Source organism: Colletotrichum costaricense, assembly GCF_030867565.1.
Source record: "Colletotrichum costaricense strain IMI 309622 chromosome Unknown Scaffold_9.1, whole genome shotgun sequence".
Classification (NCBI taxonomy): Eukaryota; Fungi; Ascomycota; class Sordariomycetes; order Glomerellales; family Glomerellaceae; genus Colletotrichum; species Colletotrichum costaricense.
In genome coordinates, this window is record NW_026848238.1 from 2,118,490 (window position 1) to 2,135,828 (window position 17,339).

The 17,339-nt window shown below is 52.8% G+C and overlaps 8 protein-coding genes across 8 annotated transcripts; 3 read left to right on the forward strand and 5 right to left on the reverse strand.

Annotated features, from left to right (window-relative positions):
• Window positions 1-161: 161 nt before the first annotated feature.
• CCOS01_09513 (major facilitator superfamily transporter) lies at window positions 162-2,037 on the forward strand (the record flags this gene model as incomplete). The annotated part of the gene is made up of 7 exons (XM_060457671.1): window positions 162-334; window positions 398-452; window positions 517-616; window positions 678-762; window positions 853-1,352; window positions 1,413-1,796; window positions 1,856-2,037. 7 exons carry the CDS (start codon window positions 162-164, stop codon window positions 2,035-2,037), a joined length of 1,479 nt encoding a protein of 492 aa, XP_060312371.1.
• Window positions 2,038-2,138: 101 nt separating this feature from the next.
• On the reverse strand, window positions 2,139-2,963 carry CCOS01_09514 (uncharacterized protein; the record flags this gene model as incomplete). The annotated part of the gene is made up of 1 exon (XM_060457672.1): window positions 2,139-2,963. One exon carries the CDS (start codon window positions 2,961-2,963, stop codon window positions 2,139-2,141), a length of 825 nt encoding a protein of 274 aa, XP_060312372.1.
• A 1,533-nt stretch (window positions 2,964-4,496) lies between these two features.
• CCOS01_09515 (uncharacterized protein) lies at window positions 4,497-4,760 on the reverse strand (the record flags this gene model as incomplete). Its single annotated transcript, XM_060457673.1, has 1 exon — window positions 4,497-4,760. One exon carries the CDS (start codon window positions 4,758-4,760, stop codon window positions 4,497-4,499), a length of 264 nt encoding a protein of 87 aa, XP_060312373.1.
• A 1,089-nt stretch (window positions 4,761-5,849) lies between these two features.
• Window positions 5,850-7,531, reverse strand: CCOS01_09516 (glycosyl hydrolase family 43; the record flags this gene model as incomplete). Its single annotated transcript, XM_060457674.1, has 2 exons — window positions 5,850-6,902; window positions 6,959-7,531. 2 exons carry the CDS (start codon window positions 7,529-7,531, stop codon window positions 5,850-5,852), a joined length of 1,626 nt encoding a protein of 541 aa, XP_060312374.1.
• A 1,207-nt stretch (window positions 7,532-8,738) lies between these two features.
• On the forward strand, window positions 8,739-10,581 carry CCOS01_09517 (uncharacterized protein; the record flags this gene model as incomplete). The annotated part of the gene is made up of 3 exons (XM_060457675.1): window positions 8,739-8,988; window positions 9,090-9,574; window positions 9,634-10,581. The coding sequence occupies 3 exons, from the start codon at window positions 8,739-8,741 to the stop codon at window positions 10,579-10,581; spliced, it is 1,683 nt and encodes a 560-aa protein (XP_060312375.1).
• Window positions 10,582-10,628: 47 nt separating this feature from the next.
• Window positions 10,629-11,696, reverse strand: CCOS01_09518 (alcohol dehydrogenase; the record flags this gene model as incomplete). The annotated part of the gene is made up of 1 exon (XM_060457676.1): window positions 10,629-11,696. The coding sequence occupies one exon, from the start codon at window positions 11,694-11,696 to the stop codon at window positions 10,629-10,631; it is 1,068 nt and encodes a 355-aa protein (XP_060312376.1).
• Window positions 11,697-12,559: 863 nt separating this feature from the next.
• CCOS01_09519 (uncharacterized protein) lies at window positions 12,560-13,466 on the reverse strand (the record flags this gene model as incomplete). Its single annotated transcript, XM_060457677.1, has 2 exons — window positions 12,560-12,911; window positions 12,979-13,466. 2 exons carry the CDS (start codon window positions 13,464-13,466, stop codon window positions 12,560-12,562), a joined length of 840 nt encoding a protein of 279 aa, XP_060312377.1.
• Window positions 13,467-14,860: 1,394 nt separating this feature from the next.
• On the forward strand, window positions 14,861-16,936 carry CCOS01_09520 (uncharacterized protein; the record flags this gene model as incomplete). Its single annotated transcript, XM_060457678.1, has 1 exon — window positions 14,861-16,936. One exon carries the CDS (start codon window positions 14,861-14,863, stop codon window positions 16,934-16,936), a length of 2,076 nt encoding a protein of 691 aa, XP_060312378.1.
• Window positions 16,937-17,339: the final 403 nt, after the last annotated feature.

Here is a 17,339-nt window from a genome sequence, read left to right on the forward strand (position 1 = left end):
CCCCGCGAAACTCGATCAAACCCGTCACTACTTGCCGAGGCAGCTGGCGTATTTTCTCTCTTCCTTATCCGAAACCTGCCTCTGTCCTGTCGCAAAACTCCCATCTCTCAGTTTGACAAGCACGAAACTTGCACCTTTTCGTCTTATCGCTGGGGCCCGGTATGCCTTCTCACTCTGATTCTTCCAGTCAACAGGACAGCCACGATGCCGTGGTACGGGTGCCTGACAGTGCTTCCAGGGCAGCGGAGAATGAGAAGAATGGCTCTGCGGCGGCAAGCCCTGTCAGTCAACGGCCGAGTGAGCAGGTAGAGTTCAAAGAGGGCGGCTATGGATGGTGAGTTGCGCTCCATAAAGCCATCACAACATGATGAGGCTTGAGTCACTGACATGATACCAGGGTTGTCGTAGGCTGTGTCTTTCTCATCAATGCCCATACCTGGGGCTTGAACTCAGTGAGTTATCCTTACGCGCCCTTCCTTTCACTTCGGGAAGCATGATTCTCACACCAAAATCTAGACTTATGCCGTGTTCCTCGCCTACTACCTCAACTCCGGAGCGTTTCCCGGCGCAAGCCCAATTTCACTCGCTTTCGTTGGCGGGCTGTCCTTCTCCGTCGGTAAGCCGTCTCTCCAATCTCTAAACTTCTGCGCGTCATCTCACTCACTCGCCACAACCAGCCCTTCTCATCGCCCCGATTGTCACCTTTTGCATCCCTCGCATCGGCACGCAACCGACTCTTGGCATCGGCGTCGTGATTCAAGCGTAAGCCGGCCCGCTAACCCCCTCCCAACCGCCGACGTCTTCCGAGACGGACGGAAATTCCGCCACCCGTGTTCCTAACACAATTTCCAGGGCCGCTCTCATTGGCGCATCGTTCACGACCCAGATATGGCACCTCCTACTCTCCCAAGGCATCGGCTTCGGCGTTGGCATGGGATTTACCTTTAACTCCACCGTCGGTGTGGTCCCGCAATGGTTCGTCGCGCGCCGCTCCTTTGCAAACTCCATCGCTACGGCTGGCTCCGGCCTGGGAGGTCTCATTTACTCCCTTGCTTCCAATGCCATGATCCGCAACATCGGTCTGCCTTGGGCGTTCCGAATCATCGCCATTTTGTCGTTCGTTGTCAATGGCGCGTGTTGTCTGATGATGAAGGACCGAAACAAGGCTCTCGGCAGCGTTCATGTCGCGTTTCACAAGGACATCTTTAAGAGGATCGAGTTCTGGTTGTTTGTCGCGTGGGGTTTCTTTGGACTCTTTGGATACGTCATTTCCGTGTTCTCACTGGCGGACTATGCCCAAACAGTCGGGTTCAGTGCTAGCCAAGGGTCTATTGTGTCGGCCATGTTCAACCGTGAGCTCTCCTCCCCATCCGACATATTCCAGTCAAAGTCAAGCTAAATGTTTCTCTCAGTATCACAAGGTATTGGCCGCCCGGTCATCGGCCTGGTGAGTGACCGCTTTGGTCGCATTAACGTAGCTGGCCTAGGCACCATCATCGCCGGCCTCGCCACGTTCTTGCTCTGGATCCTCGCCGCCAAACACTTTGCAGGTCTCATTGTCTTTGCCCTCTTTGGCGCATTCGCCGGCGTGCTCTGGCCAACAGTCGCACCGGTAGGCGCTGAGGTGGTCGGAATGCAGCTGCTTCCATCAGCTCTGTCTATCTTCTGGATCATCCTCGTTATCCCGGCAACGTTCGCCGAGCCCATAGCTCTGACAATCAAGGGCTCCGGACTGAACGCGTACCTCCCTGTTCAGCTGTTCACGGGATTTATGTACGTTGCGGCGTTCATCTCTAGTAAGTTGTTGCAAATCTTTCCATCTGGCAAGCTGCTTCGTTTGACTAACTGCTCATAGTTTGGTTTCTTCGCGTGTGGAAAATACGCGAACTTGAGACCTTGGCCCTATCAGAAGAAGAGCAAGACGACGCTCTTCGCAACAATGATGCTGTCTCACTTACCACTTCACGGCGTACTGGGCCTAAGCCTGGTATGATGAAGTCACTGCTCAAGGGCATGCTTACTATCCAGCGAGTGTAGTGGTCGAAAATAAAGGCATTAAAGAATCATGCATTGTCCTGAACGGCTGGTTCATGTCTATTGTAATCTAACAACGCTACTTGTAAACAAACTGATAGTTCTCACACGCTTGGGACAACCCTCCAAGCACCCGGAATGAAACTAGCCATCAGTCCAAAGATGACTCTCGGTAGAATCTCGGGCCCATATCTCGAGAAACCCGCCTTGGCCATTCCAGACGTGACACCAACGGCAATGGTCTCCTTGTACGCCTCCTCGGTTGCCAGCTCCGCAAACGCCGCACCAAGATCCGGATACGAGCACGCGAGGCCAACCGACTCCGTGCTGATCGTGTGACCGCTCGCCTCTTCGTCGATGATGGCGGGCGGCTGCACCAACAACAGTAACAACAGCTCCGGTTCAGCCTGCAGATTTGCGTGCGCCTTGCGCAGGTCCGCATAGGGCCAGTAAAAGGCGTTCTGGATCATCCATCGCACAAGCCATGGCTGCCTCGCGGAGAATCGCTCGTTCCAAGTTGCGGAGGAGAGGAGGATGAACCATGGCTTCTTCCAGTCTGCTCCCCCTTCCTGTTTGAGCTGTCTCAGTGCCGAGACGATTGTTGTTGTTGAATCCTGGAGTACGCTAACGGTTGGCTTGTTGTCGTTCTCACCCAGGGCGCAAATGATTGTGTCAGCGCCGACGAGACAGGATTTGACGCGGGCCTCGTCGGTGACTTGACCCTCGATAATTTCGACGCTGTTATCTGTCTTGAACTGTGGAAAGGTCTTGATGAGCTTTTCGCGGGAGCGGACAAAGATCTTCATATGAGAAAAAGGATTTGTGGGCTTGGCAAGAAGGGCTTTCAGCGTCTCGCTCCCGGTGCGGCCGGTCGCGCCGAAGATGGCCAGGGTTCGGCCTGAAGTTGATGGCTTTGCATTGGATGGCATGTTGGGTATTCGGTATTTGGGGTTATGGTTAGCCTTTTCGTGAGAGTTTACTAAAAGCTTGGTCGAGAGATTGCTAGATAGACTTGCGGGCCGCGTACCTATTTATCGAAACTTCTCTGGTGAACACAATGATGCCACGCCGGCATGGCAAACATCAAAGTCGGTGTCCATGCCGGCCCCTTAGTTGTCACCGATCGGAACGGGACCGCCCCGGACATTTATAAAAAGTTGGCCCGCTTGGGAGATTTCAACATCTGAAACAGATAAGAGAACAGGCCCCATCGTTATTGATTGGCAAACAAAGTGCGCAAACTTAGTACGCTACTACGGTAATAGGCACGGCTCGAGACCGTGCGGGTTGGCACGTCTTAGCTCCCGGGATCTTCGTCATAGACTTTAGACGCAGTGCAACACCACCAAGTAACACGCATTCTGGAATCAAGCAAACAAGCGTCAGATCTAACAGCAACGCGTGGGATTTATGTGGCTATGTAACCCACCCCCAGATGCCATAAGTCTTTCGACATATGTTTCCGTTACCATGTAATTTCGAGGGTGCGAGGTTTTGGGTCGGTGGACGGCGGCTGAAATGTCCGCCGTGAAAGTCCGTCTTTTGTCCGGCCGCCGCATCACTTTTTTCTCGGCGGCCAAAAAAGCTTGTACCGACGACGAGTTTAGCCGAGCCGAACATTGGCTGACTTGTAGTATTATCGGCGCCAATTCCCCATGATAGCGTACTTGAGCCTTCGGCGAGGTACGGAAGCAATATGACTCCATTGACGTGAGCGGCTCTATCTCTCGCAGCACACAAGTTGCAAGTTGCAGCGCATTGGTTGCCAACCTATGTGATACTGAGAACTTGGAGACTCTAAGTTAGCCCCGTCACAGCTTTGAGGTATACCAGGAAATACAATTATTTCCCACTACTGGCTACAATACAGAGGTAACCCGATTTCGAGTTCAGCGCTTCAGAAGAGTACGTACATCTTCTGCCAAGCCGTCATTCGCTGCACATAATTTGCAGAATCGCCATCAAAATGTGCTCGGCATCGCGTCATCTGGCAAGCAAAGACCGAGAATACTTCTACAACTGGGCGACTGAGGTTGTCTGAAAGTACTCGATGCGTTGCAGACACATAGACAGATTGCCATTTTCACACTCAGCACTCGAATGTCAGATATTGACCATACTAGAAAAGCAAGCTGCAAAGCTTCTCAAGGCACTTTAAGGTTCTTAGAGGGGAAAGAAGCAATCGGCTGCAGCCAGATGCAAAGTCTTCTTGAGATTGTTTTTGCATTCATTTACTTGTTCTTATTATCCATCCCAACGGAAAATAGTTTCAACATCCAGCAATTGCATGCGCGGCGCCTAGGGTAAATCTCACCCCAAGACAATAGGGACGAAAATGATGGTAACAATGACCAAAGACCTAAGTTTATTGAGTAAGGTATAGGACTTCTATCTATCGGGAGTGAAGCGCTTACCATTTGATGAAGGCTCGAAGTCAATTGGAAGCTCGCATCGCCGATTGCTCAAGGGCAAGAGCTTCCTATGCAGAAGTACTCGCCGTTGCCAATAGGCTTGCAGCTGCAGCCGCGAGCCTGGATATCAACGTCTCTTTTGGTCATCGCAGGCGTAGGGATGAAGTCCTTGGGGCAAAGTCTGCCGCTGCAGAACCACTCATCGCCGATCTTGTGGCATGAGCACTGTCTAGCGACGAGCTCGGCCTCGGGAGCGGGAGCTGCAGCTGCAAGGGCGGCGAAGAGGGTGGTGAAGGTGAGGATTGAGAACTTCATTTTGATTTGTTTTGGTGAGTTGACTAATTGATGGAGAGAAGTAGTTGGATGTTTTTGAGGTTAGGAGTTGTTGAGAAGTTGCAATTTCCTGCACCGATGACAACAGAAAGGAGACTATTTATGTTTCAATGGCAATTCAGCATCTACGACTATCTTATATCTCAATTGGGTAATACAAAGTCTAGAAAATGTTTCGGCTTGTTTGCGTTTGCCCTTGGCGCCTTGAACCTTTGCGAGCTTCCCATTCTGGCCAATACTCGTATGCAATTCAATTCTCAGCTTCGCCCAGTTTTGCTGAGACTGGAGTTATCTTACCGCTATCTTGTCTCAAGAACTTGGGGTTGTTTACGAATGATTTTGCTGATTGGGAGAAGCGCTTTTCGAAGGATCACGCATGTGGTGGCCTTTTGCGCAGCTGTGCCTCTCAAAGTGGCACAACCATACCCGATACAGCAGGTCGTTAAAGCAGATCCGTGATTAGTATTGCTAGTGTTGCCTTCAAAGGCTTACGAAATATGAGAACTGCCTAGTTCTTTTGAAAGAAGTCTCCCACGTCGGGTGCTTATATCAGGATTGTCAACCTGTCGTGATGGGCTACTGGTCGCTGCACGATCAATTGTGACTTGGGTGTGAGGGCGGGAGCTGAATTATGCCAAGCAACGCGATCCAGAAGGCTTCAATTAGACCATTAGTAACTGGAGCTGTCGGAATATGTTCCAGACCCTACCAATGGCCCAGTCTAGAATTGCATCAAGTCGGAATTCCGCGAAGTCGCCAAGTCCTATAACATGCGTGACTCGTGAGATGCCAAGCTGTAGGTTAATGCACTTCAGAGGCGCAGAATACCACATTCCCGTTTAGAACTATGCTCTTTGCACGATGCCATCTTGCAGTGGTGCTCAGTAAGGACTGTATCACCTGAAAGTTTACCGATGAGTCGTACTAAAAATGACCACACATGATCGTGGTGTAGAATTGAACGCGTCCACTCCGTCTGCCTTCGCAGCCTGTGGGCTATTATGCCCCAAAAGCCGCCAAACTATCCTCGAACATCTCTCTCCGACTTGAAAGATGCTTCGGGATTTCCTTTTACTCCAAAACCTCCAACTCAAACTCCCGAACCAAGATGCTACCACCCAGACGAGTCTTCGCCCAGTTGAAGACGCTGAATCGATAACCCATGAAGAAGAACCACTCATCGTTCAGCTCATACACTGGTCCAAGCTGTTCGAACTTATCACCGTCGATGCTAAACCAGAACGTAGCATTCGGCCACGCGCTCGACCCGGCGATGGGCGGTGAAATGTCGGCCTTGATACGGAGCCACAGATCGCCGCCGGAGATAGTAGGTCCTTCCGCCTTGACATAACCGTTCGAGGTTGTCACCCAGTCCGTCAATGAGTCTCGCATGACCATGCTGATCTCATCAACGTACACAAGCTTAGACACGCCATCAACCTTGTGGATTCCGATATAAGCGCTCAGTTGGCGCAGTGCTGCTACACCTGCTTGGTCTCCGTCCACCATTTCAGAAATATCAAGGCGAAACGTGGCCTGGCTTCTGGGTCCGATGATGCGCTGGGTGAGGGTGTTGGCGGCTCCGTACAGCCCCTCGCATACCGTTGCGGTGTGGAGTGTGACTCCATCGGGCCCCAGGCCCCAGGCGTCGTTGTTGGGGTTGTGATTCCACTCCCAGCGGGGGTTCAACGCGTCACCCTCGAACTTGTCGACATAGGATCCAACTCCCTGGACTGTCTTCGAGGTTGTGACAGGCATCGCGTACTCGACACCCCAACCACCGTCTGCATCTGTGACCACTGAAGGCCAACCTTCGGCGTCAAACTCGACAGGGGCGAGAACGGGAGCACGGCCACCGGGGTACGCGTCGATGAAGGCCATGTAATACCACTTACCGTCCTCAGTCGATACGAGACCACCCTGATGCGGCGCTGCTGCACCCTCGACGGGGGCCTTCATCTGCGCAATCACCTGTCGAATTTCATATGGACCCCAGGGACCCGATGTAGACTTCAGAACATGCTGCTCATCGCCGGGCTTCGTAACCCAGATGTAATAATTTCCATTGATGTGGTAGAATCTCGAGCCCTCAATGTACCTGTGGGCATCTTCAGTGTACACAAGCTAGTAAGGGTCAGTATCTGCAGTGCAGAATAGGCTACGACGTTTTGCCAACATACCTCATTGCGGACCTCGGTAAAACCATCAGGAGATAGCTGCGCAAGGCGGATGTCGACGGCACCGTAGGCGATATACATGGTATCATCGGTATCAATCAATAAGCCGAGGTCGTAGTAACATTTCGGAATGGGGTCGTGATGAGTCCACGGCCCCTCTGGGCTAGACGCAGTGTAGATATGCGTCTCATCCGTGCCTTGGATGCAGCCATACCAGTAAAATACACCGTTGCTTTCGCGATATCCCAGGGAAGAAGCCCAGACGCCGTTGACGTAGCCCGCACTGTCACTGCCATTAAGTGAGAACTTTGAACCAGGAAGCTCAGGCACCGAGTGCGAGACGAACTCCCAGTTCACGAGGTCGTAGGATCTGAGAAGTGGTGCGCCGGGAGAATAGTGCATTGTCGAAGCACTGTAGTAGTACGTGTCTCCGACTCGGAAGACTTCAGGGTCGGCGAGGTCGGCCCATATTACCGGGTTGGAAAAGGTGGCTTCCTGGCGGGGGACCAGTGCCTGGCCGACTTGGCTGAGGCCAAGAAGGGCGAGGGAGAAGACAGTAGACACACGGAGTGTCATAGTGACTGGTTGAAGGTGACGAAGAAATTTTCTTGGGTGTTTCCAGGCCAGGAACGAAAGGCATGAGGGTGAAGAACCTCGATGCTTATTATCTTCCGTGAGGATTGAGTTCAGTGATTTATATATCAGCATTTTCCAGCTCCCGATCAAAGGTTAGACATTGGATCTAGCCTCAACATATTTCGATTTGAATTTTAGGCAGAACTATCAGCCTCTCTAGACGCTCAATTGCTAACATCGTGCAGAGATCGTCCGAAGCGGCAGAGTCGGTTACCGGATCAGACGCCAAGATCCCGAATGAAGACGAAGTAAACGGGATGGCCACCACTTTCGCCGAATATGATCCGATACCATGCTGTCTCCAGATTTACGACCCAGTCCTCTGCTTTCCGATGATTCATGGAGGAACATATGATTTTGTAACCTGAAGAAGATCCAACCGCAAGTCAATCATTAGATCGGGAGGATGAAGTCGATGAACTATGCGGGGTGCATGTGCAACTGTGTAGCTTTCGGCAATGAAATAATACTAGCGAGCCACCATTCCAGCGTGGTATTCGACAGTGTGGTAAAATGCTTTTTGATTTAGCCGGATGCATGAGATGGGCACTCTGGGCCAAGCGGAGCGGGCCGCCTGTCAAGCACGTTGCGCTTCTGTTCCATTATTGGTTCGGGAATCGGCTAAAACATAGTTGTTTGTAAGCTTAAACGGCTCCTATCTACTTAAACGATCTATTGCAATTGGTCGATCATTCAATCATGAAAGCCTTGCTCCATGATCCTTGATCATTGCCACCAGACCTGCCCTGTCTTGCTCTGCGCGTTCCTGCGACGACTTTCAGTGGTATCAGGGGCTGCATGCTTTTAGGACTCGATGTAGAGACTGATTGCGGGGAAGAACTTCCCCACACAGAAGCAAATCGATCGTTTCTTGCATCATGATGCTATCTGACAGGCAGATCATTTAGCCGAAGTTTGTGTTACTGCGTCATGCATCTCAATAGTGGGAATGAAGTTCGGCAAGGCAGAATGGTGAAGCCACTTGCTAAAATGCTGGGCACATGTGATATGACCTTGTCTTTTTCCAAACCTACAGTAATTCTCATGGGGTATATAGTTTGACAACCAGACCACACCCACTTTATCTGAGCTGTCCATACGCCTCTCCATCGCCTCGAGTATCTTGTAACCTTTCAACTCTTTCCAAATGATCCCTCACTTGGGCCGTTTGGTCCTAGGACTTTCTCTCAGTTTTTGGGCAGCTCTAGTAGCAGCTGATAACTCAACATTCTACAACCCAATCCTACCCGGCTGGCACTCCGATCCATCATGTGTCCACGTTGATGGCACATTCTACTGCGTCACCTCAAGTTTCATCACTTTCCCTGGTCTACCAATATATGCCTCCAAAGACCTGCTGAACTGGAAGTTGATAAGTCATGTTTGGAACCGACAAAGTCAAATACCCAACGTTACTCAACAGACCAAAGGCATGGCAAATGATGCCTTTCAATAGGCCATTGAATTTCTTGAATCTTCACTGACGTTCAACTCAAAGGACAACAAGAAGGCTTCTACGCCGCAACTATTCGGCACCATGATGGCGAGTTCTGGGTTGTGTGCGAGTACCTCGGCCTGCCCGACGGAATGTTGGGAACGGTCTTCAAAACGAATAATCCGTTCGATGGAGCAAGCTGGAGTGACCCTTACACATTCCTAACACCCAACGGAGATCTGGATCTTTTCTGGGACGACGACGGAAAAATGTACATCCCGGGAGGCGGCCACGTTCTCCTCGACGTCGACCTCGAGACGGGGACGGTTGTCAACAACACGTTCCTCTGGGGCGGCACCGGTGGTGTTTGGCCTGAAGGCCCTCACATTTACCGCAAAGATGGCTGGTACTACATCTCTGCTGCCGAGGGTGGGACCGAGACTGGGCACTACCAGGTCATGGCCCGATCTTCCAGTCTGACGGGCCCGTATGAGCCGTGCCCGTACAACCCGGTCTTGACCAATAAGGATACCGATGAATATTTCCAGGTAGGCATGCCATATTTCATGTATCGCAATTTTTGTCTAGCTCTAACTTTGGACAACAGACTATCGGCCACGCAGACCTATTCCAAGACTTTGATGGAAACTGGTGGGGTGTCGCGCTAGCCACCCGTTCCGGGCCAGAATGGAGAATCTATCCCATGGGTCGCGAGACGGTCTTGTATCCAGTCACCTGGCGCGAAGGCGAGTGGCCGATACTGGAACCCGTCAGAGGCAAAATGTCGGGTTGGCAAATGCCCCCGGCATCTAGAGATCTCCCCGGAGACGGCCCGTTCAACTCGGACCCCGACGCGTACGATTTTACGGCACTGGGTGTTATCCCTCGGAATCTCATCCACTGGAGGGTTCCAAATGAGGGCGCCTTTTCGATTGATAGCTCGAGGGGGCTCCATATTGTGCCTAGTCGCGCGAACCTCACGGGCGATAATGCGGATCTGGACGGCCGTTCGGGGCTATCTTTCATCGGACGACCTCAGACGGACTCTCTCTTTACCTTCGAAGCCGTCATTGATGCACTGACCGCTGATGTAGACCAAGAAACCGGTGTTACGTTGTTCCTGACGCAGTTCAATCACGCCGATGTTGGGGTAGTGGTCCTCCCCAAGACAGACGGCTCCGAAGGGAACGACCGCATGCTACGCTTCAGGGCAACGGGAGAAGATGCTCCCGTGGAGAATATCGTCAAGGTGCCTGAAGCGTGGAGAGACGACTCGATTCGCTTCCAGATCGCCACAGTCAACAGCACTTACTACACGATGGCCGCATCCCAGGCTTCTCAACCGGACCAGCAAGTTGTCATGGGTACATTCTCGGCACGATTAGTCAGTGGCCAGAGTGGTCCTTTCACCGGATCGTTGGTCGGCGTCTACGCTACCTGTAACGGCGCTGGCTCAGGAGTCGAGTGCCCCTCCGGAGGTGATAGTTGGGTGAAGGAATGGCATTACGAAGGTAAAGGTCAATACTACACTGCAGCCGACCTTATCCCAGAGTAAGATGTGTTGGTAAACTTAAAAAAGGTTGTATGCTTTAAAGCTGTGATTCATGAATCATCTGTTGTCCTCATCTCTTTGTTGGCCTGCTTCCAAATTTCTTTCATCGTGACTTCTCCCTCTGCGCCTCTCCATTTCCTCCCATCTAAGTGCCGGAGACACAATTGTCTTCCTTCATCAGGATAAAACAGCCAACAAGCCCACCGCAACCACATGCCCTGCTCCTTCATCTGCGTCCGCGCCCGATGTCCAATCGTGTCCTCGATAAACGCCCCTCTAGGTATCGCCAGCCGCGTCGGAAAGACACGCGTCAAATAGTGCTCCGTCGCTGCGATGTGGGGCTTATCATGCCAAAAGAACATCGGCGTCAACGGCACCTCCGCCTCCGGATATAATTTTGGCGTAAAACTCCTCTTCAGCTTGTTCGTCAACGTTCTAAGATGAGGGAACTCTTGCGCATGAGCAGTCTCAGCATACTTCAGCATCCGAACCGAAGCAAGACAAACATATTTCACCGGGCTCTCCTCATCTGCGTCCTGCGTCCTCATGACATCCAGTATTGGGCCCACGGGGATGTCGTATACGAGTGTCCAGTCGTGCTGATGGACCCAGACGTACGGTGTTGTCGTTATTCTCAAGGCCGTCCGCACTGCTAGACCGAAACCAAGCCTCTCTGACGGCTCTACGAAAGATACACGAAGGTCTTTCGTCTGGCTTACGGTGAACGTGGCCGAATTTGTCGTTACGGTCGCCGCTCGTCCGTTGTAGCCATACTCTGCTTCCCCTTGCTCTTGACTCAACTCGTCAGGTCTCTCATGTGGGTCGTATTCCCTCAGCACGAGCTTCTTTACGTTGTCTTTGTACTCTGCATACTCCTCCGCGCCCTTTTCCGTCACCTGGCCCTTCTTCAACCTTGGAACGTCTCCGATGCGCTCATACGTGTCCAGTACAACAATGATGCGGCACGATAGCAAGTCACTGCAGTGAAGGCGGATAGATTTGAAGACCGCATCTAAGAGTTCTGTCGAAGGCGCGGACGGGGTTGGCGACGTGGTTATTATCAGCGTCAGAAGCTCTGAGACTGATGCCGGCGCTGGCGGTGCAGGGGTGGAGGGCATGACGATGCCCACCGAGCTGGTGTATGAGAAGAGGAGTGGAAATGTCCCGTCGAGATCCGATGGCAGACGTCGAGAGGTACGTATCTGGTCGGAGTTGAGACTTTTTTCGGCGAAGTGGGGCACCACACCGGAGCGCCAAAAAATTGTTAGTCACGGCGGCCGGCAGAAGATTGTGTGGTTTGCCGCGCAACAAGGCAGCTTCCATGCGTTCAAAACATCGAGATATAAAAATTACTCCCGTGGCATGTGCTGAGAACGAGTTTTCGTTGCAGTAATCGTGTTCCTGTGACTACCGTTTAAAACTGTTTGGCGGCGCCTGAGCGCTGAAGACCACTTCCGGCCCGGACTAGCAAGCCCTGACTCGGCGGGGGCGCCGGACCCGCAACCCGCGCAAAAATTTCAAACCCGGCATTCAAAATGCAGAGTTTTCAAAAGATTATGACCAGCCTGGGGGTCGAACCCAGAATCTCCTGATATCATGTTTAATCGTAGTCAGACGCCTTGCCATTGGGCCAACCGGCCATGGTTGTTTCAATCCATTGCTGGATGTTGATCGGAGTTGCCAGATTGGGTTATATGTAGCCTGCCTGTGAGATAGTATCACGGTCTGAGTCTTGCACATTACAACCACGCATTGACCGCCCTACATCTAATTCACCTTCGAGCAACCTTCTGAAGGCCGACATAAAGTTTGACAAATCGAACCAAAGACTCTTTCAATTCTGTTACCACCGGGTATCCCAATCAGCCAAACCCAAGAAACTCCAATTCACACAACCATTCCAGGAAAACTGAAGCAGACCTCTATTCACGTCGTCACACCCAATGACACCCTCCAAAGACCTCATACCCAACCCTGAACCTCAGACCTTCTTCTTCCAAGCACTCAAAAAGAAGAACCCCCCACAAATCTCCGACGTCTGCGCGCCAGTGCAGTGCATATCGCAATTCCACGCCGGCGCAGCTGTCGTCGGCGGCGTCCGCGAACAGTAACACTGGTCCCCAAACTCGGTGCCAAAGTACTCGTAACCAGAACACACCCCCGCGCAGAGCCGGTTGGTCTGGTCGTCAATCTGCGTGAACTTGTCCGGGAACACGCGGTTCGAGGTGTCCTCATAGCAGCCAATGTATTCCCAGTCCACTACCTGCACCCATGTCGTCGTCGTTGCGGGTGCCGCTGTTGTTGAGGTGCCGTTGGTGTCCGGATCGGTTGTTCTGTGACGGGTGTTAGTATCAAAGCCTCAGCTAGTGTTGGTGGAGGTGTTTTGAGGGGAATACTTACTTTGTTGCTGCCACGTCCTTGAGATCTAAGATTTCTGAGCTCTGTCTTGCGAGCATGCTCCCAAATACCCCCGCGAAGATTGCCAGCAGCGCAAGAAGGAATCCCAGTATACACCAGAGCATGAACATCGCCAAGCTCATGCCACATATCCTCCTCTTCGATGCCGCTTGTTCTTGCGGATGGCTAGACATGCCGTTGCCGGGTACTTGGTTGTACTGGTGATAATACGGCGCGCCTACGATCTTGTCTGGCTCCGGCACCGGATGAAGACCATTCTCAACGCACGAATCGTCAATGACTTGTGACTGGCTGTAATGCGTGTTCGTATTCTGTGCCGTACTCGCATCAGATCCTGTTGGACCGACGTTGTAACCTCCCGTCTGCTGCCCGTAGGAATGGTCCATCTCGTGTGCTTCGTCTCGCCAACTTCCACCGGACCGTCGTGTGTGGTTGATATCGAGCAACGCCTTTTGCTCGGGTGACTGCATTCAATCGTCTAATTATCAAAGTCCGATGGGGAGAAGAGTATCGCTATGAGGTGATGTCGATGAGGCTCATGAGAAACAGAAAGGGAAACAACTCCAGACCCATGAAATAGCTTTCTCAAGCAAAACAGATCCGCACAGCTTTCTTAAGAAGCAGCTCAACTGTCACCAGAGCTAGTGCTAGGCAGCCGAATCACAGAGCTGGGGGCCAATCGTCGCTCACGTAGGATTCCATCCCTTGCCGGAACCGCGCGCCACTGCCACGATGCTACCAATCGCGGCATGTCGAGAATCGCGTAAATCTTTAGACTCCCGTGCCGTCAGCACCAAGAGCTCTGCCGGCTTACAATACCCCCGGGCCTCGAGGACAACTAGAGAGCTGAAAGCCACAGCATCCGCCACTGGAGCTCTCGCAGAGGTAAAGGGTTCCCGGCAGGACTGCGGAAAGACTCCGCGCATGTTAGTTGCGACTTTGCCTCGCTCAATGTTGATCCTCTCCCAAAATCAGCCTTACGAGAGATGACAATACGCTTGGCATTGGAGGCTTGGAACGACGTACTAATCCCTTTTAATGTCTGCTCATTTCCCAGCTACGCCAACTTCTCAAGAGACTGTCAGCTCGCGGGTGATTTTGTTGTTTAAACTCGTCTGCCTAGAGTGGATTAAGCATATTGACTAGCGTTCGCCACCTGGACCTCAATCGCTTTGACGTGCTCGAAGCTGCCGGGAAGGAAAATACCATCTTGGAGAGTTCTTTCATCCACATAAGGTAACTTTCTTTTTTACACTATTGTTCAGCACCTTGCTGTATTTGATCGAGAGCTCTCCGTCTTGCGTTCTTTACTTGGAACCAACCTGGCATCCAATGTAGTGGCAGCAACAACGCCGTCTCGGCTCAGGTGGGAGGAGGGTACTCGACTTACTTTTGTCTACGTATGTGCACAGAGCGACATCCACACCATATCCTTCTAACGTATAGCAATTGACGAGAGTAGCATCTATGCCTCTTAACGTCTACTACGACTTCATTCGTCTCTGAATTCTAAATTACCTTTCAAGGTTCTGTCTTCCGGGTGAAGCATCAGCCACCATGATCATCACCATCGCCGGCTCAAGCCATGCATCTACAGAAAGGTTGAGAATAACAGGGCTCTCAAGTCTGACATGCATGCCCCATCAGCACTAACCCCGCCACCAATTTACCACTCCCGAAGCCAGCTTCTCCGCCTCGACCTTGTTTCTAAATTAACCCGTCATCATACCTATCAGTTCCTCTGATGTCATGTATTAAAAAGCTCCTAAGTCACCGCCAAGAGCAATAAATCACATACCCTCGTACAAAACCATCATTCCAAGCGGCAGGGAGGGGGAGAGGCCCGGGCCGCACCAACAAAACAATGGCCTTCTTCCTCCGCCACCTAACAGACCCAACCTCCATCGCACAAGAACCATCCCTGAGCAAAGTCGTCCAACACGTCCGGGAAACAGCCGTGTGTCTCGCCGTCCTCGGCCAAGTGGACCACGGCACCGGTCTGCTGACGATCCTCCACGCGCACGGCATCCCGCCGTTTGACCTCCGGGAATTCGGGCCCGAGGTGTTTTCGGAGGACTTTTCCCGGTGCCGGAGCCTCGGCAAGGGATGCGACGACAACGACGATGGATCCGGCACGTACGAGGTCCCCGTGAACCCTCCGCGCGCAGACCCATTTACGCGCATCGTCTTTGCGTTTGCGTGGGAACATGTCGGGCGGTGGCCGCGGTGGGCTACGCCCGTCCCGAAGCCGTTTTCTTCTTCTTCTTCTTCATCCTCGAACGATGGACAGCAATATCATTCATCTTCAGACAACGGCTGTGATACGGCGCTCGACGCCCTGGAGCGCTACGCTCGCACTCTAGTCTGCAACCGCTTCGCCCCGCCCTGGCGCGAGGACGAAGAAACCTACGAACTCGCCCGCGAGCTGGCGCTGGGGCAGGACAACAGGGCGAACCCGCACGGCCCGATCCCGATGCGCCTGGCCGGGTTCTGGGGTCTCTGGGAGCGCATGCTGGCGCCGTGGCAGATGAATCAGGTTGTCAAGGCCACGGGGCGGGTGTTGGCGCTTGATCTCTCTGTGAGGTTGTTTCGTGATGCGGTGGATGGTGGGGAGGCGAGCAATGATGGTGGTGGTAGCAGGGTGGAAGAGAATGTGTATCGACCTGAGGAAGAGGTCCTCGTCGACGAGTTCCTTGCAGACGAGGCCGAAGAGGATGAAGAAAGGGTTAATGACAGCTGTGGAAGCAGCACCCATGCAAGCGAAGAAGAAGAAAGCGTCATCGAGCTATGGGGAAGAACGATAGCGACCCTCCATTCCGCACAGGACCAGATGTCTATGCTAGGCAGTATGCGCGAACTATGGCGTTACGGCTGGTTCACGGATCCCTCCAAGAACGCCCTCGTCAAGCACCTAGAGATCGACCTCACCCATGTCCGCGAAGTCGCAGACGCCGGGTGCGAGATGCTCCGACAGCGACTGGAGCGCAGCCCGGTGCGACCGTATGAGGGGTACACCATTGCCGAGCTCGCGCGCGCAATCGACGAAAACACTAGATCATGTGCGCCGTATGCCCCCGACGAACTGCGCGGGCGGGATGATATGCTCGTCGAGAGGACGGTTATGGGGCCGATGGAGCTTGATAAGGACAAGATCTTTCGTCCTGAGACGTTGTTTCGCTACCCAGTCCCCTCTCACCAGGAAATCCAGGATCTGGAGAGGAGGCTGGAGCTGAGTGCCCCGTTGCCGGATCAGTACAAGGCATTTTTCCGCGTCACAGACGGGATGGGGCCGGTGTGGTGGAATACATCGCAGCACCTCCGCATCCTAGCCCCGCTATCCAAAGTCACCGTCCAAGACGACGAGCTTCCGGCCAGCATGCAGCTGGAGCTGCTGCCGTCCCGGGGACTCGCTGACGGTAGCTGTATCGCGTGGCACCTCCTCCGGCGGGTAATCTGCATCAGCGAGAGCGGGCACGAAGGGGACCTCTGGCTCGTGGAGCCGAAATACGTATCCGAGGCCAAGGACGCCTTCTTCGAGGTCTACGACCACGCCTCGGCCCAGGATCGACGGTTGCTTCGTAGGGAGGTGGAAGAAGTCTACGGCAGCATTGGCGGGTTTCGTGGGTTGGAGTGGGGTCTGTTGATGTGGACGTCGTGGTTTACGGAGATGGTTCCCTACCGGGACCTGAGCGCGTTAATGGATGAGTTGGCGAGGGGGAGTCGGCGGAAGGCGGAAGAGTGGACGCTGCAGTTTGATCCGAGCACGAGGAAGCTGGATGCGCGGTTGTATAAGACGGCGAGCGCGTTGGATCCGGGCAAGGAGGTGGAGAATGTGAAGGATGGAAAGGGGAATCTGGTGCTTTCTGCGCCAGGGACGATGTCGATGGGGCCGTTGGTGTATCCGGAGAATGCAATGACCACTCCCGTGGTCGATCTCTGAAGCTAGATATTCGTGATCAGGCATTGCAGACTATTGATATCGAACTTGATGTTTTAAATGACACATCGCTTGGCTCGTCTGAAGCTGCATATGACAGTGTAGCACTTGGCTTCTTCGCAATCAAGATGTTCGACAGATATATATTGAAAGAGTCAACTGAAGACTAGTCACTGCCAGGACAAATCATGCCGGTCATTCCTTTTCTCGGCTTACAGCCAACGACCTCATAGACAGCGAGCCGGCTGGAGTTGCCAGGATGGATAGCGCATTGATTCGACAAGCGGGGTAATCTCATAATTCAAATTCCGAGTTTCCATAACACCATCACTCGCTGCCTTCAAGTATTTCGTCCTCCTATCCCTCGATGATTCCCAACGGAATACATATCAAACGTCAGACTTCC